The sequence below is a fragment of the Amblyomma mixtum genome, chromosome 8 (genome assembly GCF_055824585.1).
Source record: "Amblyomma mixtum isolate Tamu chromosome 8, ASM5582458v1, whole genome shotgun sequence".
In the NCBI taxonomy this organism is placed as follows: Eukaryota; Metazoa; Arthropoda; class Arachnida; order Ixodida; family Ixodidae; genus Amblyomma; species Amblyomma mixtum.
Window position 1 is genome coordinate 51,215,588 of NC_143019.1, and position 23,612 is coordinate 51,239,199.

At 47.8% G+C, this 23,612-nt stretch overlaps 1 protein-coding gene across 12 annotated transcripts in view; it reads left to right on the forward strand.

Moving 5' to 3' along the window:
* The window catches only part of LOC149332392 (uncharacterized), a 372,379-nt gene that overhangs the window by 275,669 nt on the left and 73,098 nt on the right, over window positions 1-23,612 (forward strand). For 5 of the 12 annotated variants that reach the window (XM_089557313.1, XM_089557304.1, XM_089557316.1 and 2 more), the window contains 7 exons: window positions 523-1,146; window positions 3,098-3,298; window positions 4,906-5,529; window positions 6,050-6,250; window positions 6,843-14,489; window positions 15,570-15,770; window positions 17,581-22,110. In XM_089557313.1, coding sequence (XP_089413439.1) covers window positions 523-1,146; window positions 3,098-3,298; window positions 4,906-5,529; window positions 6,050-6,250; window positions 6,843-14,489; window positions 15,570-15,770; window positions 17,581-22,110 — 14,028 coding nt within the window. The remainder of the gene's footprint in view (window positions 1-522; window positions 1,147-3,097; window positions 3,299-4,905; window positions 5,530-6,049; window positions 6,251-6,842; window positions 14,490-15,569; window positions 15,771-17,580; window positions 22,111-23,612) is intronic. The other 7 variants (XM_089557308.1, XM_089557310.1, XM_089557309.1 and 4 more) reach the window with 7 other exon arrangements.

The window sequence follows — 23,612 nt, forward strand, 5'->3', positions numbered from 1 at the left end:
CTCAGATTTCAAAGCCACATCTTCACTTAAGAAACAAAGATTTCACACAGGCTCTTCATGTTAGATAGCTGCTACTAACTAGTATGGCCTATGCATTTCTGTTTATTGCCAATACCTACACGACTTGGTGGGGATTGCTATTGATAAGTTGGAGATGTAAGCGGGACATAAAAATGCAGAAACTCAGCTATGATTATGGTTGAAAAAAAAAGTCATAAATGTACAAAGAAACGAGAACTGTTGATACAAGATTTTAGGTCGTGATTTTTGCATTGCTCATGAAATAATGTCCTTGTTGCAAATGGTGCCAGAAATTTCCACAGCCTGTCTGTGAGTACATGGAACATTTCATTTTAGAGTACTGTTGGGAGCACATGCAACGCAATGCATATGGTATGGCCCGAACTGGAAAGCTATATCTAGAAAGGCATGGTGTAGAGTTAGGAGACACATGGGGATTGGCACCAGCATTGTCTCCACTTTCTGTGCAGTTTACGGATTGCGCATGCTGTCTCTCTGCAGGAAGACAAGGAGGTGGTTCCAGGAATGCGAAGAGAACCCTCTGCTGAGTTTGTGAAGCCAGGAAAGGTGCCGAGCCGTGAACCAACACCAGGAAAGGACCCTTCTACAGTTCTCGGCCTCACAGAGCCTGCTCAAGACAAAAAGCCTGAAGATGAAAAGGAAGAACCTGGCAAGAAAAAGAAGGGCAAGCCCAAGAAGCCCTCTGATGTGCCTACTGAACCCAAAGACGTGGATACATTCATCATCACTGAAGTCACACGGGTCATCAAGGAAGGCAAGGAGGTGCTTCCAGGAATGCCAGGAGAGCCCTCAGCTGAGTCTGTAATTGTTCTTGACAACAAGGATGCTCCTAAAGACCGAGAACATCCTGGGGATCACAGCAAGGAGCCCTTAAGCACAACCACACGCATGTCACCTGATGACAGAGCAGCAAGTTCAGTGAAGCCAACAGCAGTGTCTGATGTGGAAGCTGAAGAACCTCTGCCAGACTGGCTTGCTGGTGCCAGGTGGCCCACGCAGGTGACCACCTTTATTATAATAGTGTTCCGGCGGATCCTGATAATCGAGCGACTTTTGAAGGAAGCCTCATTCCTCCAGGGCGCTCCAAGGCAACAAAAGTTGCAGGTAGGTTGAGGTGTTCTGTCAAGTACACGATTGTCTCCTCTTCATCTGTCTATTTAACACTTTAGCAATAGAGTTACAATCACTGGTTAAAAGTTTTGTCACATATGGATTTGTTATGTCGCATAGCACATGATATCCTACCTTTCCTGCCTTTAAAATCAACATTTATGGGTCCTGCACCACTATTCTTCTATGTGCACTATGCCTGGAAGCTGATCTAATGACATACAGCCAATGACTAGAATGCCTTGTTTACTGTACTAGTACGGTAGGTGCCTAGATATCGGTATTAATATTTCATTTTTTTTAAATATAGTGAACTGGAAAACTTTGTATCTGCTTTCATATACAGTCGACGACCGATTTTTCGGACTCTCTAGGGACCGCGAAAACGACCGAAAAATCGGGCAGTCCGGAAAATCAAATTTCACCGAAAAAATCACGAACTTATCACCACTATGCCGGAGACAGCGGCAAATTGTATTGCAAACATTCTAAAGCTCCTCATGACTATATTTCGCTGCACGAAATACCGTATAAACGCGTATAAGGGCCGCACTTTTTTTTTCCCAGATTCGAGGGCAAATTTTCGGGGTGCGGCCCATACACGCGATGTGCGAAAAAAAAAAATTTTAAAGTAAAAACACACCAACCAGGGAATGAGCGACATTTATTCTACGTTCAGTCGTTACTCGCGAAGTATTTAGACTCCTGAGCTGGTGCTGCGCTCTGGTGCACGCTCATGCCAAAAGAAGCCGCGCAGCATGTCCGCTGTCAACGCGTAGCCGTTGTTCCGAAATTCCATCCCATAGAGGAGCAGCTCTTCTTCCAGTTCAGGAAACTCGCACGGTTTGCCTCGGAAAGCGCGCTTTTTGCAGCTTGTGTTTCTCTTTTGGTTGCACCATCGTCGGACGCACTTCGCGGCCACGTCGAATTTCCCGCCCGCCGCACGCTTACCGACCGCGTTCGAGAGCTAACTCCCAGCCGTGTAGCTTAAGGTGCTTGCCCATTGCGCTAAAACTGCGAAGCTCGGCGGCAGCACGCGAAAGCCACTATCACGGCGAACGCGCTAACACGCATGCTAACACGCCACGAAAGGCTGGAGCTGGCGATGCTGATGCCGATGTGAACAGCGGAAAATCGCGACGGAGAAAAAAGTTGATGATAATGATCACGGCGCCATCCATAGACGGCACTTGGAAGCTCCTATGCGCGCGCGTGGCCCCCGCGAACGGCGCAGCGCCGGAGCAGATCGCGGCCGCGATATGATCCGTCGGCGTGCCCGAAGCGCGCTTCGATCGCGGAGGCCACAGCGTGCGCGTAGCCTCCGCGATCGTATTCACGTTCCGTTTCGGGACTAAAGACTCGGCACAGATGAGTTCCGTGAACTCAGACTACGTTTCAAGTTCGTGCGGCAGAAGACATTCAAGGACAGTACGAATTCGAAAACACGCGAGCGCAATGTGCCGACTCGCGCAGAATTTCAGCGCCGCAAGAGGCTGCCTTTAAGCTTGAATTTCATTTTGTTTTATCAAGTTTTCGATATCTCCTGCAGTCTGAATTAATGAGGTTCCACTGTACACATTATATGGCGGCTTGGGTACTGGTGGCGAGTGCGAACGAGGTCCGAAAAATCGAGTGGTCAGTTGCGGTGCGTCCGAAATTTCAAGCGCTCTTACACATTGGCTCTATGGGCCATGTCGCGGTGCCGCGAAAAAGTCCGAATAATCAAGCATGTCCGAAAAATCAGGGGTCCGAATTTTCGGTCGTCGACTGTAGTGGGGCTGTAGATTTAAGGAATGTAAATTGTTTCTGTCATACCTCGATATTTTGATATTTATGTTTTATTTGCTGGATAATCCAGAGTATGGGCTTTGTTTCTGTGAAAGCCTTCCTTTGTGCTTTCGATTCATGCCTCACAGGCGAATGTTGGTGATTTTTTTGTTTTCAGGAAGCACAGCAGCTCATTGACGAAGTGTCTCGGCAGTTGTATGATGATGACGTGCGTCGAAGCCTAGAGCTCTACCGTTCCGAGCATCCAGACATGGCAGGGCACTATGGCGAACTGTCCGACCGGCTCAAAAATATTTCTAGCCACCTTGACTCTGTAAAGTCTTCAGCACCTCAAGTGGAATCCCCCAAACCTGGCATGGTATGCCCTTCTCTGTTTTTAATTTGTAGACAAAGCTCATAGGAGCATGCCACGAGAAGTCCTGCATGTTTTTAAACCCATTCCTTTGTTTGTTTGTGACATCCTGTTGTGCTGTGCATTTTCTGTGCTTTTGAGGCTTTCTGTCCCATCTCAGCCTTGTCAAGATGCACTGGGTATTCACCATGGCAAACCTAGTGCAGTGTGTCAATTATCACCAGGGAAGCGTATGCAACGTGCACCGTAATGCTGCACCAATCACACAGTACAGCCGCGCATCTACCACTGTCACTGTAGCTTCCTGAGGACTCGCATTTAGGTTGCACTCATAAACCCATCCTCCTTTCCTCTCTTGAGGTGCAGAAATGGCCAGCCAATAATGGGATATTATTTCAGTACTGCATGTGCGATGCAAAACGGCCTTCATTGTAATGTCATGAAAAAATAATGAGGATTTAAGGGGGACACAGTTCTGAGAAAAATGTTTTTATTTCTTGATGTATTTACATGAAATTTTTTTAGCATGTTAGGAATTGCTTTATGACTACTCTCATAAAATTTCACTCTTATATCTAGAGAAAATTGTTTCGCAGTACAGTCGAGCCCACTTATAATGGCCATAGTTGTGCTACCATCAAAATAAATATTAGAGAAATTGCACGGTATCTCACATACAACGAACGAGCGTTAGAGCACAAATCGGTTAGGGCAAACGAGGAGGTACCGCAGCATTCATTTACATATCTAGAGTGAGGAAAAAATTTCGTAGAACTCATCTAAAATTCACAGATCTAAAAAAGAAAGGATGTCTTGATCCGCACTATAATCCTATTAGTGCAACAAACGGGGACATTATAGATAAACATAGATAGCTCTGCTCTGAAAGGTGAATATATGGGCAGAAAACCATGTCAGAAAAAAATTACCATTGTTTGAGTGTTTCGCCGCAACGCACAGCCGCCGCAGTTTGTGAAACAATTTTTTTGCATTATTTCTCGGTCGTTTGAGCGACGAAACTTTAGGGCAGAATAGAAAACAGAATATACAAGTGGTTACAATTTTCAAATATTCAATTTTTTTTCCCATTTTCTCCGATTTCAAAGCCACATCTTCACTTAAGAAACAAAGATTTCACAGGGGCTCTTCATGCTAGATAACTGCTGCTAACTAGTACGGCCTATGCATTTCTATTTATTGCCAATACCTACATGACTTGGTGGGGATTGCTATTGATAAGTTGGAGATATAAGCGGGACATAAAAATGCAGAAATTCAGCTATGATTATGGTTTAAAAAAAAATCATAAATGTGCAAAGAAACGAGAACTGTTGATACAAGATTTTAGGTCGTGATTTTTGCATTGCTCATGAAATAACGTCCTTCTTGCAAATGGTGCCAAAAATTTTCGCAGCCTGTCTGTGAGTACAAGGAACATTTCATTTTGGAGTACTGTTGGAAGGACATGCAACACAATGCACATGGTATGGCCCGAACTGGAGAGCTATATCTAAAAACGCATGGTGTAGAGTTAGGAGACACAGTGGAATTGGCATCAGCATTGTCTCCACTTTCTGTGCAGTTTACAGATGGCGCATGCTGTTTCTCTGCAGGAAGACAAGGAAGTGGTTCCAGGAATGCCAAGAGAACCCTCATCTGAGTTTGTGAAGCCAGCGAAGGTGCCAAGCCGTGAACCAACACCAGGAAAGGAGCCTTCTATAGTTTTCAGCCTCACAGAGCCTGCTCAAGACAAAAAGCCTGAAGCTGAAAAGGAAGAACCTGGCAAGAAAAAGAAGGGCAAGCCCAAGAAGCCCTCTGATGTGCCTACTGAACCCAAAGACGTGGATACATTCATCATCACTGAAGTCACACGGGTCATCAAGGAAGGCAAGGAGGTGCTTCCAGGAATGCCAGGAGAGCCCTCAGCTGAGTCTGTAACTGTTCTTGAAAACAAGGATGCTCCAAAAGACCGAGAACATCCTGGGGATCACAGCAAGGAGCCCTTAAGCACAACCACACGCATGTCACCTGATGACAGAGCAGCAAGTTCAGTGAAGCCAACAGCAGTGTCTGATGTGGAAGCTGAAGAACCTTTGCCAGACTGGCTTGCTGGTGCCAGGTGGCCCACGCAGGTGACCACTGTTATTATAATAGTGTTCCGGCGGATCCTGATAATCGAGCGACTTTTGAAGGAAGCCTCATTCCTCCAGGGTGCTCCAAGGCAACAAAAGTTGCAGGTAGGTTGAGGTGTTCTGTCAAGTACACGATTGTCTCCACTTCATCTGTCTATTTAAGACTTTAGCAATAGAGTTACAATCACTGGTTAAAAGTTTTGTCACATATGGATATCATGTCGCATAACACATGATATCCTACTTTTCCTACCTTTAAAATCAACATTTATGAGTCTTGCACCACTATTCTTCTATGTGCACTATACCTGGACGCTGATCTGATGACGTACAGCCAATGGCTAGAATGCCTTGTTTACTGTACTAGTATGGTAGGTGCCTAGACATCGGTATTAATATTTCATTTTTTTTAAATATAGTGAACTGGAAAACTCTGTATCTGCTTTCATATAGTGGGGCTGTAGATTTAAGGAATGTAAATTGTTTCTTTCATACCTCGATATTTTGATATTTATGTTTTATTTGCTGGATAATCCAGAGTATGAGATTTGTTTCTGTAAAAGCCTTCGTTCATGCTTTCGATTCATGCCTGACAGGCAAATGTTGGTGATTTTTTTGTTTTCAGGAAGCACAGCAGCTCATTGATGAAGTGTCTCGGCAGTTGTATGATGATGACGTGCGTCGAAGCCTAGAGCTCTACCGTTCCGAGCATCCAGACATGGCAGGGCACTATGGCGAACTGTCCGACCGGCTCAAAAATATTTCTAGCCACCTTGACTCTGTGAAGTCTTCAGCACCTCAAGTGGAATCCCCCAAACCTGGCATGGTACGTCCTTCTCTGTTCTTAATTTGTAGACAAAGTTCGTAAGAGCATGGCACGAGAATTTCTGCATGTTTTTAAAACCGATTCCTTTGTTTTTTTGTGACATCCTGACGAGCCCTGCATTTTTCTGTGTTTTTGAGGCTTTTTCTCTCTTCCCTGCCTTATAAGTATGTACTGAGTATTCATCATGGAAAACCTTGTGCAATGTGTCCATTTTCACCAGTAAAATGTATACAATATACCCCGTAATGCTGCACCAATCACACAACACAGCCCTGCATCTGCCACTTTAGCTTCCTAAGAACCCACTTTTACAGTGCACTCCTAAACTCATTCTCCTTTCTTCTCTTGATGGAAAGAAATGACAGCCAATAATGGGATATTATTTTAGTAGTGCATACATAATGCAATATAGGGCCTTCATTGTAATGACATGAAAGAATAGTGATGACCTAAGGGGGACACAGCTCTCAAAAAATTGTTTTTATTTCTTCTGTTTTGTTTTTTATTGAATTAGGAGACACAGTGGAATTGGCATTAGTATTATCTCCACTTTCTGTGCAGTTTACGGATTGCGCATGCTGTTTCTCTGCAGGAAGACAAAGAAATGCTTCCAGGAATGCCAAGAGAACCCTCAGCTGAGTTTGTGGAGCCAGGAAAGGTGCCGAGCCGTGAACCAACACCAGGAAAGGAGCCATATCTTAAAACTATTGGCTTCGCAGAGCCTGCTGAAGACAAAAAGCCTGAAGCTGAAAAGGAAGAACCTGGCAAGAAAAAGAAGGGCAAGCCTAAGAAGCCCTCTGATGTGCCTACTGAGCCCAAAGACGTGGATACAATCGTCATCACTGAAGTCACCAGGGTTTTCAAGGAAGGCAAGGAGGTGCTTCCAGAAATGCCAGGGGAACCCGCTGCTGAGTTTGTGGAGCCAGGAAAGGTGCCGAGCCGTGAACCAACACCAGGAAAGGAGCCTTCTACAGTTTTCGGCCTCCCAGAGCCTGCTCAGGACAAAAAGCCTGAAGATGAAAAGGAACAACCTGGCAAGAAAAAGAAGGGCAAGCCTAAGAAGCCCTCTGATGTGCCTACTGAGCCCAAAGATGTGGATACAATCGTCATCACTGAAGTCACCAGGGTCATCAAGGAAGGCAAGGAGATGCTTCCAGGAATGCCAGGGGAACCCATTGCTGAGTTTGTGGAGCCAGGAAAGGTGCCGAGCCGTGAACCAACACCAGGAAAGGAGCCTTCTACAGTTTTCGGCCTCCCAGAGCCTGCTCAAGACAAGAAGCCTGAAGATGAAAAGGAACAACCTGGCAAGAAAAAGAAGGGCAAGCCTAAGAAGCCCTCTGATGTGCCTACTGAGCCCAAAGACGTGGATACAATCGTTATCACTGAAGTCACCAGGGTTTTCAAGGAAGGCAAGGAGGTGCTTCCAGAAATGCCAGGGGAACCCGCTGCTGAGTTTGTGGAGCCAGGAAAGGTGCCGAGCCGTGAACCAACACCAGGAAAGGAGCCTTCTACAGTTTTCGGCCTCCCAGAGCCTGCTCAAGACAAGAAGCCTGAAGATGAAAAGGAAGAACCTGACAAGAAAAAGAATGGCAAGCCTAAGAAGCCCTCTGATGTGCCTACTGAGCCCAAAGACGTGGATACAATCGTCATCACCGAAGTCACCAGGGTCATCAAGGAAGGCAAGGAGGTGCTTCCAGGAATGCCACGGGAACCCATTGCTGAGTTTGTGGAGCCAGGAAAGGTGCCGAGCCGTGAACCAACACCAGGAAAGGAGCCTTCTACAGTTTTCGGCCTCCCAGAGCCTGCTCAAGACAAGAAGCCTGAAGATGAAAAGGAAGAACCTGGCAAGAAAAAGAAGGGCAAGCCTAAGAAGCCCTCTGATGTGCCTACTGAGCCCAAAGACGTGGATACAATCGTCATAACTGAAGTCACCAGGGTTTTCAAGGAAGGCAAGGAGGTGCTTCCAGAAATGCCAGGGGAACCCGCTGCTGAGTTTGTGGAGCCAGGAAAGGTGCCGAGCCGTGAACCAACACCAGGAAAAGAGCCTTCTACACTTTTCGGCCTCCCAGAGCCTGCTCAGGACAAAAAGCCTGAAGATGAAAAGGAACAACCTGGCAAGAAAAAGAAGGGCAAGCCTAAGAAGCCCTCTGATGTGCCTACTGAGCCCAAAGATGTGGATACAATCGTCATCACTGAAGTCACCAGGGTTTTTAAGGAAGGCAAGGAGGTGCTTCCAGAAATGCCAGGGGAACCCGCTGCTGAGTTTGTGGAGCCAGGAAAGGTGCCGAGCCGTGAACCAACACCAGGAAAGGAGCCTTCTACAGTTTTCGGCCTCCCAGAGCCTGCTCAGGACAAAAAGCCTGAAGATGAAAAGGAAGAACCTGGCAAGAAAAAGAAAGGCAAGCCTAAGAAGCCCTCTGATGTGCCTACTGAGCCCAAAGACGTGGATACAATCGTCATCACTGAAGTCACCAGGGTTTTCAAGGAAGGCAAGGAGGTGCTTCCAGAAATGCCAGGGGAACCCGCTGCTGAGTTTGTGGAGCCAGGAAAGGTGCCGAGCCGTGAACCAACACCAGGAAAAGAGCCTTCTACACTTTTCGGCCTCCCAGAGCCTGCTCAGGACAAAAAGCCTGAAGATGAAAAGGAACAACCTGGCAAGAAAAAGAAGGGCAAGCCTAAGAAGCCCTCTGATGTGCCTACTGAGCCCAAAGATGTGGATACAATCGTCATCACTGAAGTCACCAGGGTCATCAAGGAAGGCAAGGAGATGCTTCCAGGAATGCCAGGGGAACCCATTGCTGAGTTTGTGGAGCCAGGAAAGGTGCCGAGCCGTCAACCAACACCAGGAAAGGAGCCTTCTACAGTTTTCGGCCTCCCAGAGCCTGCTCAAGACAAGAAGCCTGAAGATGAAAAGGAACAACCTGGCAAGAAAAAGAAGGGCAAGCCTAAGAAGCCCTCTGATGTGCCTACTGAGCCCAAAGACGTGGATACAATCGTTATCACTGAAGTCACCAGGGTTTTCAAGGAAGGCAAGGAGGTGCTTCTAGAAATGCCAGGGGAACCCGCTGCTGAGTTTGTGGAGCCAGGAAAGGTGCCGAGCCGTGAACCAACACCAGGAAAGGAGCCTTCTACAGTTTTCGGCCTCCCAGAGCCTGCTCAAGACAAGAAGCCTGAAGATGAAAAGGAAGAACCTGGCAAGAAAAAGAAGGGCAAGCCTAAGAAGCCCTCTGATGTGCCTACTGAGCCCAAAGACGTGGATACAATCGTCATCACTGAAGTCACCAGGGTCATCAAGGAAGGCAAGGAGGTGCTTCCAGGAATGCCAGGGGAACCCATTGCTGAGTTTGTGGAGCCAGGAAAGGTGCCGAGCCGTGAACCAACACCAGGAAAGGAGCCTTCTACAGTTTTCGGCCTCCCAGAGCCTGCTCAAGACAAGAAGCCTGAAGATGAAAAGGAAGAACCTGGCAAGAAAAAGAAGGGCAAGCCTAAGAAGCCCTCTGATGTGCCTACTGAGCCCAAAGATGTGGATACAATCGTCATCACTGAAGTCACCAGGGTTTTCAAGGAAGGCAAGGAGGTGCTTCCAGAAATGCCAGGGGAACCCGCTGCTGAGTTTGTGGAGCCAGGAAAGGTGCCGAGCCGTGAACCAACACCAGGAAAGGAGCCTTCTACAGTTTTCGGCCTCCCAGAGCCTGCTGAAGACAAAAAGCCTGAAGATGAAAAGGAAGAACCTGGCAAGAAAAAGAAGGGCAAGCCTAAGAAGCCCTCTGATGTGCCTACTGAGCCCAAAGACGTGGATACAATCGTCATCACTGAAGTCACCAGGGTTTTCAAGGAAGGCAAGGAGGTGCTTCCAGAAATGCCAGGGGAACCCGCTGCTGAGTTTGTGGAGCCAGGAAAGGTGCCGAGCCGTGAACCAACACCAGGAAAGGAGCCTTCTACAGTTTTCGGCCTCCCAGAGCCTGCTCAAGACAAAAAGCCTGAAGATGAAAAGGAAGAACCTGGCAAGAAAAAGAAGGGCAAGCCTAAGAAGCCCTCTGATGTGCCTACTGAGCCCAAAGACGTAGATACAATCGTCATCACCGAAGTCACCAGGGTCATCAAGGAAGGCAAAGAGGTGATTCCAGAAATGCCAGGGGAACCCTCTGCTGAGTTTGTGGAGCCAGGAAAGGTGCCAAGCCGTGAACCAACGCCTGGAAAGGAGTTTTCTACAGTTTTCGGCCTCCCAGAGCCTGCTCAAGACAAGAAGCCTGAAGATGAGAAGGAAGAACCTGGCAAGAAAAAGAAGGGCAAGCCTAAGAAGCCCTCTGATGTGCCTACTGAGCCCAAAGACGTGGATACAATCGTCGTCACCGAAGTCACCAGGGTCATCAAGGAAGGCAAAGAGGTGATCCCAGAAATGCCAGGGGAACCCTCTGCTGAGTTTGTGGAGCCAGGAAAGGTGCCGAGCCGTGAACCAACACCAGGAAAGGAGCCTTCTACAGTTTTCGGCCTCCCAGAGCCTGCTCAAGACAAGAAGCCTGAAGATGAAAAGGAAGAACCTGGCAAGAAAAAGAAGGGCAAGCCTAAGAAGCCCTCTGATGTGCCTACTGAGCCCAAAGACGTGGATACAATCGTCATCACCGAAGTCACCAGGGTCATCAAGGAAGGCAAAGAGGTGATTCCAGAAATGCCAGGGGAACCCTCTGCTGAGTTTGTGGAGCCAGGAAAGGTGCCGAGCCGTGAACCAACACCAGGAAAGGAGCCTTCTACAGTTTTCGGCCTCCCAGAGCCTGCTCAAGACAAGAAGCCTGAAGATGAAAAGGAAGAACCTGGCAAGAAAAAGAAGGGCAAGCCTAAGAAGCCCTCTGATGTGCCTACTGAGCCCAAAGACGTGGATACAATCGTCATCACCGAAGTCACCAGGGTCATCAAGGAAGGCAAGGAGGTGCTTCCAGGAATGCCACGGGAACCCATTGCTGAGTTTGTGGAGCCAGGAAAGGTGCCGAGCCGTGAACCAACACCAGGAAAGGAGCCTTCTACAGTTTTCGGCCTCCCAGAGCCTGCTCAAGACAAGAAGCCTGAAGATGAAAAGGAAGAACCTGGCAAGAAAAAGAAGGGCAAGCCTAAGAAGCCCTCTGATGTGCCTACTGAGCCCAAAGACGTGGATGCAATCGTCATAACTGAAGTCACCAGGGTTTTCAAGGAAGGCAAGGAGGTGCTTCCAGAAATGCCAGGGGAACCCGCTGCTGAGTTTGTGGAGCCAGGAAAGGTGCCGAGCCGTGAACCAACACCAGGAAAAGAGCCTTCTACACTTTTCGGCCTCCCAGAGCCTGCTCAGGACAAAAAGCCTGAAGATGAAAAGGAACAACCTGGCAAGAAAAAGAAGGGCAAGCCTAAGAAGCCCTCTGATGTGCCTACTGAGCCCAAAGATGTGGATACAATCGTCATCACTGAAGTCACCAGGGTTTTTAAGGAAGGCAAGGAGGTGCTTCTAGAAATGCCAGGGGAACCCGCTGCTGAGTTTGTGGAGCCAGGAAAGGTGCCAAGCCGTGAACCAACACCAGGAAAGGAGCCTTCTACAGTTTTCGGCCTCCCAGAGCCTGCTCAAGACAAGAAGCCTGAAGATGAAAAGGAAGAACCTGGCAAGAAAAAGAAGGGCAAGCCTAAGAAGCCCTCTGATGTGCCTACTGAGCCCAAAGACGTGGATACAATCGTCATCACTGAAGTCACCAGGGTCATCAAGGAAGGCAAGGAGGTGCTTCCAGGAATGCCAGGGGAACCCATTGCTGAGTTTGTGGAGCCAGGAAAGGTGCCGAGCCGTGAACCAACACCAGGAAAGGAGCCTTCTACAGTTTTCGGCCTCCCAGAGCCTGCTCAAGACAAGAAGCCTGAAGATGAAAAGGAAGAACCTGGCAAGAAAAAGAAGGGCAAGCCTAAGAAGCCCTCTGATGTGCCTACTGAGCCCAAAGATGTGGATACAATCGTCATCACTGAAGTCACCAGGGTTTTCAAGGAAGGCAAGGAGGTGCTTCCAGAAATGCCAGGGGAACCCGCTGCTGAGTTTGTGGAGCCAGGAAAGGTGCCGAGCCGTGAACCAACACCAGGAAAGGAGCCTTCTACAGTTTTCGGCCTCCCAGAGCCTGCTGAAGACAAAAAGCCTGAAGATGAAAAGGAAGAACCTGGCAAGAAAAAGAAGGGCAAGCCTAAGAAGCCCTCTGATGTGCCTACTGAGCCCAAAGACGTGGATACAATCGTCATGACTGAAGTCACCAGGGTTTTCAAGGAAGACAAGGAGGTGCTTCCAGAAATGCCAGGGGAACCCGCTGCTGAGTTTGTGGAGCCAGGAAAGGTGCCGAGCCGTGAACCAACACCAGGAAAGGAGCCTTCTACAGTTTTCGGCCTCCCAGAGCCTGCTCAAGACAAAAAGCCTGAAGATGAAAAGGAAGAACCTGGCAAGAAAAAGAAGGGCAAGCCTAAGAAGCCCTCTGATGTGCCTACTGAGCCCAAAGACGTAGATACAATCGTCATCACCGAAGTCACCAGGGTCATCAAGGAAGGCAAAGAGGTGATTCCAGAAATGCCAGGGGAACCCTCTGCTGAGTTTGTGGAGCCAGGAAAGGTGCCAAGCCGTGAACCAACGCCTGGAAAGGAGTTTTCTACAGTTTTCGGCCTCCCAGAGCCTGCTCAAGACAAGAAGCCTGAAGATGAGAAGGAAGAACCTGGCAAGAAAAAGAAGGGCAAGCCTAAGAAGCCCTCTGATGTGCCTACTGAGCCCAAAGACGTGGATACAATCGTCATCACCGAAGTCACCAGGGTCATCAAGGAAGGCAAAGAGGTGATCCCAGAAATGCCAGGGGAACCCTCTGCTGAGTTTGTGGAGCCAGGAAAGGTGCCGAGCCGTGAACCAACACCAGGAAAGGAGCCTTCTACAGTTTTCGGCCTCCCAGAGCCTGCTCAAGACAAGAAGCCTGAAGATGAAAAGGAAGAACCTGGCAAGAAAAAGAAGGGCAAGCCTAAGAAGCCCTCTGATGTGCCTACTGAGCCCAAAGACGTGGATACAATCGTCATCACCGAAGTCACCAGGGTCATCAAGGAAGGCAAAGAGGTGATTCCAGAAATGCCAGGGGAACCCTCTGCTGAGTTTGTGGAGCCAGGAAAGGTGCCGAGCCGTGAACCAACACCAGGAAAGGAGCCTTCTACAGTTTTTGGCCTCCCAGAGCCTGCTCAAGACAAGAAGCCTGAAGATGAAAAGGAAGAACCTGGCAAGAAAAAGAAGGGCAAGGCTAAGAAGCCCTCTGATGTGCCTACTGAGCCCAAAGACGTGGATACAATCGTCATCACCGAAGTCACCAGGGTCATCAAGGAAGGCAAAGAGGTGATTCCAGAAATGCCAGGGGAACCCTCTGCTGAGTTTGTGGAGCCAGGAAAGGTGCCAAGCCGTGAACCAACGCCTGGAAAGGAGTTTTCTACAGTTTTCGGCATCACAGAGCCTGCTCAAGACAAAAAGCCTGAAGATGAAAAGGAAGAACCTGGCAAGAAAAAGAAGGGCAAGCCTAAGAAGCCCTCTGATGTGCCTACTGAGCCCAAAGACGTGGATACAATCGTCATCACCGAAGTCACCAGGGTCATCAAGGAAGGCAAAGAGGTGATCCCAGAAATGCCAGGGGAACCCTCTGCTGAGTTTGTGGAGCCAGGAAAGGTGCCGAGCCGTGAACCAACACCTGGAAAGGAGTTTTCTACAGTTTTCGGCATCACAGAGCCTGCTCAAGACAAAAAGCCTGAAGATGAAAAGGAAGAACCTGGCAAGAAAAAGAAGGGCAAGCCTAAGAAGCCCTCTGATGTGCGTACTGAACCCAAAGACGTGGATACAATCGTTATCACTGAAGTCACCAGGGTGATCAAGGAAGGCAAGGAGGTGCTTCCACAAATTCCAGGGGAACTCTCAGCTGAGTTTTTGCCTGTTCATGAAAACAAGGATGCTCCTAAAGACCAAGAGCATCCTATGGATCATAGCAAGGAGCCCTTCAGCACAACCACACGTATGTCACCCGATGAAAGAGAGGCAAGTTCAGTGAAGCCAATAGCAGTGTCTGAGGCAGATGCTGAAGAACCTTTGCCAGTTTGGCTTGCCGATGCCAGGTGGCCGTCGCATGTTACCACCATTATTATAATAGCGTTCCGGCGAATCGTGATAATTGAGCGACTTCTGAAGGAAGCGTCATCCCTCCAGGGTGCTCCAAGGCAACAAAAGTTGCAGGTAGGTTGAAGTGTTTTAGTCGTGTACACTGTTGTCTCCTCTTTGAATCTCTAGTTAACGCTTTTTCAATATAATTAGAATCATTGGCTACATGTTTTGCCGTATTTGGATTTGTCATATCTTAGCACCTGTTATCTCAGTCCATCAGTCTAATTTGCACAAATTACTGCATCTAATCATGTAAAACTCGTCAAGATTTTGCAGTACCACATGAAAGTCTTACTGGATGGTGCATATCTTCATGGAAAGACAAAATGAACAAAAATTGGTTTATGCATGAAGAGCTCATGCCATCACAAGTGATATCTACTTGGCTTTTGTTGCAAGAGCAACACAAAACTCGTAGTCGCTGTTTCTTCATATATAAGCATAACCACCATCAAATTGCTTCTCTCCTCTTCCGGCAAAGAAGAGCATCGCTACTGGCGGAGGTTGTCCATACATGCACCAAGATACCTGCATACAGTGCCCACCCTGGCATGAGCTCTTGTTTCGCAGCACCAGATTGTAATAGCGTGCTGACATACTACAAGGTCAACTTTTGCGGTACACTGATAAAATATTGGCTGGTTGTTCTTGACTTTTGAGAGAGGTGCAGGTTAAATATTGGCAGTAAAGTTCATGACGGAAGAAAGTGCATGGGCGTTTCTCCTATTTCTGTTTAGGCATCCGAAAGAAGTGCTTTACATCTTGCTTAGTGCTGAATATTTTAGGAAACTGAATTTCCTGGTGTTAAAATCAAGCACATCACCATTTATTAGTCTTACACTATTATTCTTCCATGTGCACAATCTGGAAGATGATGTAAGTACGGACAGTCAGCTGTTGTCTATAATGGTTTGTTGACTACTAGTGTGGTAGGGGTCAGATTTTGATATTCGTACATTGTTTTATACATGTTGTGAACTGGAAAGCTGCTTATTTTTGCTTTTCCAGGCTGTTTTTCTAGTACCTTGATTTTTTAATATGTATGTTTTCTTTGCCAGATAACCCAGAACATTGCTTTGTTTCTGTAAAAGCTTTCCTTAATACTGTTTATTGATAGCTGATAACGTGATGTTGGTGATTTCTTCTTTTCAGGAAGCACAACAGCTCATCGATGAAATATCTCGGCAGTTGTATGATGACGACGTGCGTCGAAGCCTCGAGCTCTACCAGTCCGAGTATCCAGATATGGCAGGGCACTACGGGGAACTGTCCGACCGGCTCCAAAATCTGTCTCAGCACCTTGAGTCGGTAAAGTCTTCAGCACCTCAAGTGGAATCCCCCAAACCTGGCATGGTACGCCCTTAACTGTTCTCCAGTCTGTAGACAAAGTTCCTAAAAGGATGCTACGAGAATTTTTGCATTTTTACTATCCTCTACTTTGTCTTTGAGACACCAGGGGGCTCCAAATGTGCCCTGCATTTTTCTTTCCCTTCGAGGCTTTCTTTTCCATTTCGGCCTTGTGACCATGCAACCCATTTTTTTTTTTTTGCGGAAAGACTGACATCAATTTAGGGGGGACGGTTTCAGCTTCCCTTATTACGCTTATTAGGTTTATTACGCGGAGAAAAAAAATTCCGACAGTTTTTTGCACGTCGAAATTTCATATCATATGTCCGCCTGCCTGCCCGTCCATCTCTTCGTCCATCCATCCATCATCAACAAAGCATGCGGTCAGCCACGTATTCGTCATCGGTGTTTTGGCATCGCTCATTTCTAGAGGTGTTTTCTGCATCAAGGCACAATCCAGCAATTTTGTGACAAATGACGGTGCCGGCCAGTCACGGTGAGATAAAACGAACACGCTGAATGCTGGCCCCGAAGGTTTGTTGTGCATTTTTTATGCGAATTAAAAAAGACTCGCAGGACAGTTACGAGTGTGTAATTCGAATTTTTAAGCGTTAGCTGTAGTGTGAGAGGAGTTAGGCATTTTTTCACCCGATCTCGAGCTCTCCAAATCTCTTGGGAGTCTGAAGGTATTGCTTCCTCCATAGCATTGCAGTGTAGAGAACGTCTTATAGCTAGCATTCTGGTTTAAGCTGCCATGCTTCTCTTCGAAGCTGGAGTGCTAGCATGCCGACTTTCTAAGTATACGCTGACAAAGCTGGACAAACGCAGTGTGTTGAGCAAGCCACCACAGGTCAAGACGTTCTTAGAACTTTTTTTCACAAACTATAAATTTTGCTTTTGAAAATTTGGCAATGCGGTGTCCATTTATTTATCTGGCGTGAGAAGAAAATTTCATACAAAAAAATTAAAAGTTCACAAACTTGAAAAACAAAGAATGTTTTGACTTCCACTATCATCCTAGAAGGGCAACAATGGAAACGGGATCAAAATAGATAAAACAGTCTTGAAGAAATCTGCTCCGCAAGATGATAATATGGCCACAAAACCGTAACGAAGAAAAACACCCATTCTTTGAGTGTTTTCCCTTAGTGCACAGTCGCCACAGTTCACAAAACAAATTTTTTACAGTACTTCCCAGTCAATTTCAGCAACGAAATTTTAGGGCAGCCTCAAAAACAAGGCGTACAAACAGATGCAACAATTTGTTTATAACTTGACATTTTTTGGAATTTCAAAACTGCGTCCACCCTTAACGAACATATCCTACAGGGGTTTTCAAGCTAGGCTATGAATAGCTGCTACTAACTAGTGCACGTCTGAGTATTTCTATTTATTGCCAATACCTACAAGACTTGGTGGAGATTGTCACAGATGAGCTGTAGACACAAATGAGACATGAAAATACAGAAACCCTGCAATGATTATAGATAAAACAGACGGGAATGTGCAAAGAAACAGGGACTATTGCTGTGACAGTTTAGGTGACGATTTTTGCAGTGGCCACAATGTAAAACACTTCTTGCAAATGGGCTCATAAATTTCTGCAGACTGTTTCTGCATTCCAGGCCCATTTCACTCTCAAGTATTTTCAGAAAGATCCACAATTTCATGCACATAGCCAAAACACCACCATAAACTAGGGACCCATAAGTACAAAAGACTGTGTAGTATACAACTAGGAGACATGTCGGAATCGGCATCAGCATTGTATGCACTTTCTGTACAGTTTCGAATGGTGCATGCTGTTTCTGTGCAGGAAAACAAGGAAGTGTTTCCAGCAATGCCGGCAGAACCCTCAGCTGAGTTTTTCGAGCCAGCAAAGGCGCCAAGCCGTGAACCAACACCAGGAAAGGAGCCTTCTCCTACAGTTTTCGGTCTGACGGAGCCTGCTCCAGAGAAAAGCCCTGAAGATGAAAAGGAAGAGCCTGGCAAGAAAAAGAAGGGCAAGCCCAAGAAGCCCTCTCATGTGCCAGGCGAGCCAGAAGAAGTGGACACCTTCGTCATCACCGAAGTCACCCGGATCATCAAGGACGGCAAGGAGGAGCTTGCAGGTTTCCCACAAGAACCTTCAGCTGAGTTTGTGGAGCCAGGAAAGGTTCCTAGCCGTGAACCAACACCAGGAAAGGAGCCTTCTCCAGATAAGAAGCCTGAAGATGAAAAGGAAGAACCTGGCAAGAAAAAGAAGGGCAAGCACAAGAAGCCCTCTGATGTGCCAGGCGAGCCAAAAGAAGTGGACACCTTCGTCATCACCGAAGTCACCCGGATCATCAAGGACGGCCAGGAGGAGCTTCCAGGTTTCCCACAGGAGCCTTCAGCTGAGTTTGTGGAGCCAGGAAAGGTTCCCAGCCGTGAACCAACACCAGGAAAGGAGCCTTCTCCTACAGTTTTCGGTCTGACGGAGCCTGGTCCAGAGAAAAAGCCTGAAGATGAAAAGGAAGAGCCTGGCAAGAAAAAGAAGGGCAAGCCCAAGAAGCCCTCTGACGTGCCAGATGAGCCAAAAGGCGTGGACACCTTCGTCATCACCGAAGTCACACAGATCATCAAGGATGGCAGAGAGGAGCTTCCAGGTTTCCCACAAGTACCTTCAGCTGAGTTTGCGGAGCCAGGAAAGGTTCCTAGCCGTGAACCAACACCAGGAAAGGAGCCTTCTCCTACAGTTTTCGGTCTGACGGAGCCTGCTTCAGAGAGAAGGCCTGAAGATGAAAAGGAAGAGCCTGGCAAGAAAAAGAAGGGCAAGCCCAAGAAGCCCTCTGATGTGCCTACTGAGCACAAAGACGTGGATACAATCGTCATCACTGAAGTCACCAGGATCATCAAGGAAGGCAAGGAGGTGCTTCCAGGTTTCCCACAAGAGCCTTCAGCTGAGTTTGTGGAGCCAGGAAAGGTTCCTAGCCGTGAACCAACACCAGGAACGGAGCCTTCTCCTACAGTTTTCGGTCTGACGGAGCCTGCTCCAGAGAAAAAGCCTGAACATGAAAAGGAAGAACCTGGCAAGAAAAAGAAGGGCAAGCCCAAGAAGCCCTCTTATGTGCCAGGCGAGCCAAAAGAAGTGGAAACCTTCATCATCACCGAAGTCACCCGGATCATCAAGGATGGCAAGGAGGAGCTTCCAGGTTTCCCACAAGAGCCTTCAGCTGAGTTTGTGGAGCCAGGAAAGGTTCCTAGCCGTGAACCAACACCAGGAAAGGAGAATCCTCCTACAGTTTTCGGTCTGACGGAGCCTGCTACAGAGAAAAAGCCTGAAGATGAAAAGGAAGAGCCTGGCAAAAAAAAGAAGGGCAAGCCCAAGAAGCCCTCTGACGTGCCAGGCGAGCCAAAAGAAGTGGACACTTTCGTCATCACTGAAGTCACCCAGATCATCAAGGACGGCAAGGAGGAGCTTCCAGGTTTCCCACAAGAGCCTTCAGCTGACTTTGTGGAGCCAGGAAAGGTTCCTAGCCGTGAACCAACACCAGGAAAGGAGCCTTCCACAGTTTTCGGCCTCACAGAGCCTGCTCAAGACAAGAAGCCTGAAGATGAAACGGAAGAACCTGGCAAGAAAAAGAAGCGTAAGCCTAAAAAGCCCTCTGATGTGCCTACTGAGCACAAAGACGTGGATACAATCGTCATCACTGAAGTCGCCAGGATCATCAAGGAAGGCAAGGAGGTGCTTCCAGGTTTCCCACAAGAACCTTCAGCTCAGTTTGTGGAGCCAGGAAAGGTTCCTAGCCGTGAACCAACTCCAGGAAAGGAGCCTTCTCCTACAGTTTTCGGTCTGACGGAACCTGCTCCAGAGAAAAAGCCTGAAGATGAAAAGGAAGAGCCTGGCAAGAAAAAGAAGGGCAAGCCAAAGAAGCCCTCTGATGTGCCAGGCGAGCCAAAAGAAGTGGACACCTTCGTCATCACCGAAGTCACCCGGATCATCAAGGACGGCAAGGAGGAGCTTCCAGGTTTCCCACAAGAACCTTCAGCTCAGTTTGTGGAGCCAGAAAAGGTTCCTAGTCGTGAACCAACACCAGGAACGGAGCCTTCTCCTACAGTTTTCGGTCTGACGGAGCCTGCTCCAGAGAAAAAGCCTGAACATGAAAAGGAGGAACCTGGCAAGAAAAAGAAGGGCAAGCCCAAGAAGCCCTCTGATGTGCCTGGCGAGCCAAAAGAAGTGGAAACCTTCATCATCACCGAAGTCACCCGGATCATCAAGGATGGCAAGGAGGAGCTTCCAGGTTTCCCACAAGAGCCTTCAGCTGAGTTTGTGGAGCCAGGAAAGGTTCCTAGCCGTGAACCAACACCAGGAAAGGAGCCTTCTCCTACAGTTTTCGTTCTAAAGGAGCCTGCTCCAGAGAAAAAGCCTGAAGATGAAAAGGAAGAGCCTGGCAAGAAAAAGAAGGGCAAGCCCAAGAAGCCCTCTGACGTGCCAGGCGAGCCAAAAGACATGGACACCTTTGTCATCACCGAAGTCACCCGGATCATCAAGGATGGCAAGGAGGAGCTTCCAGGTTTCCCACAAGAGCCTTCAGCTGAGTTTGTGGAGCCAGGAAAGGTTCCTAGCCGTGAACCAACACCAGGAAAGGAGCCTTCTCCTACAGTTTTCGGTCTGACGGAGCCTGCTCCAGAGAAAAAGCCTGAAGATGAAAAGGAAGAACCTGGCAAGAAAAAGAAGGGCAAGCCCAAGAAGCCCTCTGACGTGCCAGGCGAGCCAAAAGACGTGGACACCTTCGTCATCACCGAAGTCACCCGGATCATCAAGGATGGCAAGGAGGAGCTTCCAGGTTTCCCAGAAGAGCCTTCAGCTGAGTTTGTGGAGCCAGGAAAGGTTCCTAGCCGTGAACCAACACCAGGAAAGGAGCCTTCTCCTACAGTTTTCGGTCTGACGGAGCCTGCTACAGAGAAAAAGCCTGAAGATGAAAAGGAAGAGCCTGGCAAGAAAAAGAAGGGCAAGCCCAAGAAGCCCTCTGACGTGCCAGGCGAGCCAAAAGAAGTGGACACCTTCGTCATCACCGAAGTCACCCGGATCATCAAGGACGGCAAGGAGGAGCTTCCAGGTTTCCCACAAGAGCCTTCAGCTGAGTTTGTGGAGCCAGGAAAGGTTCCTAGCCGTGAACCAACACCAGGAAAGGAGCCTTCTCCTACAGTTTTCGGTCTGACGGAGCCTGGTCCAGAGAGAAAGCCTGAAGATGAAAAGGAAGAGCCTGGCAAGAAAAAGAAGGGCAAGCCAAAGAAGCCCTCTGATGTGCCAGGCGAGCCAAAAGACGTGGACACCTTCGTCATCACCGAAGTCACCCGGATCATCAAGGATGGCAAGGAGGAGCTTCCAGGTTTCCCAGAAGAGTCTTCAGCTGAGTTTGTGGAGCCAGGAAAGGTTCCTAGCCGTGAACCAACACCAGGAAAGGAGCCTTCTCCTACATTTTTCGGTCTGACGGAGCCTGCTACAGAGAAAAAGCCTGAAGATGAAAAGGAAGAGCCTGGCAAGAAAAAGAAGGGCAAGCCCAAGAAGCCCTCTGACGTGCCAGGCGAGCCAAAAGACGTGGACACCTTCGTCATCACCGAAGTCACCCGGATCATCAAGGATGGCAAGGAGGAGCTTCCAGGTTTCCCAGAAGAGCCTTCAGCTGAGTTTGTGGAGCCAGGAAAGGTTCCTAGCCGTGAACCAACACCAGGAAAGGAGCCTTCTACAGTTTTCGGTCTGACGGAGCCTGGTCCAGAGAAAAAGCCTGAAGATGAAAAGGAAGAGCCTGGCAAGAAAAAGAAGGGCAAGCCAAAGAAGCCCTCTGATGTGCCAGGCGAGCCAAAAGAAGTGGACACCTTCGTCATCACCGAAGTCACCCGGATCATCAAGGACGGCAAGGAGGAGCTTCCAGGTTTCCCACAAGAGCCTTCAGCTGAGTTTGTGGAGCCAGGAAAGGTTCCTAGCCGTGAACCAACACCAGGAAAGGAGCCTTCTCCTACAGTTTTCGGTCTGACGGAGCCTGGTCCAGAGAAAATATTTGTGCCTCTTCGTGAGTTTGTGCCTCTTCGTGAAAGCAAGGATGCTCCTAAAGACGAGGAACATCCTATGGGTCATAGCAAGGAGCCCTTCAGCGCAACCACACGTGTGCCACCCGATGACAGAGAAGCAAGTTCAATGAAGCCAATAGCATTGTCTGATGTGGAAGCTGAAGAACCTTTGCCAGAATGGCTTGCTGGTGCCAGGTGGCCCACGCAGGTGACCACAGTTATTATAATAGTGTTCCGGCGGATCCTGATAATCGAGCGACTTTTGAAGGAAGCATCATACCTCCAAGGTGTGCCAAGGCAACAAAAGTTGCAGGTAGGTTGAGGTGTTTTGTCAAGTGCATGATCTTCTCCACTTCATCAGTCTATTTAAGACCTGTTCAATATAGTTGCAGTCATTGGTTAAAAGTCTTGTCACATTTGGATCTGTCATATAATGCAGCACACATTATCATAGTTCAGCAGTCTAATTTACACAAATTACTGCATCCTATTATGTAAAGCTGGTCAGTTTTTACAGTGTCGCATGATTGTTGGCTGTATTTTGTGTCTGCGCCTTTCACTTTGCGGTATTTCAGAACGAACAAGAATTGGCTGGTGGCAACGCAGAACTGATGCTTGCTATTTTTTCGTATATTGACATAACCACCACCTTGTTTCTGTCATTTGCTGGCAAAGAAGAACTGTGACACTAGCAGGGGTTTGTGCATGCATGCACAAAGAAACTTGTGCATGGTGCCCAACCTGGCATCTGTTATTGTTTTGCGGTTCCACATTGTAATAGCATGCTGACATACCAACTTCTTCTCATAGTTTGCACCACACTGTTAAAATAATTTCCGGTTGTTCTCGATTTTTAGGAGGGGTACAGGTTAAATGGGCCATATAGTTCATGATGGAAGAAAGCACATGCTTTCAGACAAGGAATCGGCTTTTCTCTTATTCTTTTTAGGCGTCCAAAAGAAGTGCTTTAAAGCTGACTTCCTGCTGAATGTTGTAGCAAACTGTATTTCCTGCTTTTAAAATGAGATGGATCACATTGAAGAATAACAAAACCCCATTATTCCATTTCCACTGCCTGAAAGCTGAAGTATATACATTCAGTCAGCTGTTAAGAGTTCTTTGATAACTACTAGTGTGATAGGGGTCCGGATTTGGGTATTCATATTTGGGTTCGTAAATATTGTGAACTGGAAAGCTGTGTGTCTTTGCTGTCCTATATGGTGAGGCTGTAGTTTTAAGGGATTCAAATTGTTTTTTGGCACCTTGAGATTTTTGAAGTTGAACCTGGATATAACAAACCCAACCGCCGCGGTGGTTCAGTGGTTATGGCACTTCGCTGCTGACCCGAAAGACTCGGGTTCGATCCTGGCCATGGCGGTCAAATTTCGATGGAGGTAAAATTCTAGAGGCCCGTGTACTGTGCAATGTCAGTGCAGAGTAAAGAACCCCAGGTGGTCGAAATTGCCACATCCCTTCACTATGGTGTCCCTCATAGCCTGAGTTGCTTTGGGACATTAAACCCCAGTAAACCAACCCAACCAACCTGGAAAAAAAATTATGGTTTTTGGTGAAAGGAAGTGATGCAGTAACTGTCACTGTCTCATGTATCTCGGTGGATAAGAGAGGGAGTAAAAGAAAGGAAGAAAGAGGTGCCGGAGTGGAGGGCTCTGGAATAATTTCGACCTCCTCCGGATCATTAACGTGCACTGACATCGCACAGCACACAGACACTTTTTTCTGTTTCGCCTCCATCGAAACGCGGCTGCTGCGACTGAGTTTGAACCTGGGAATTCCGGCTGAGTAGCCGAGCGTCCT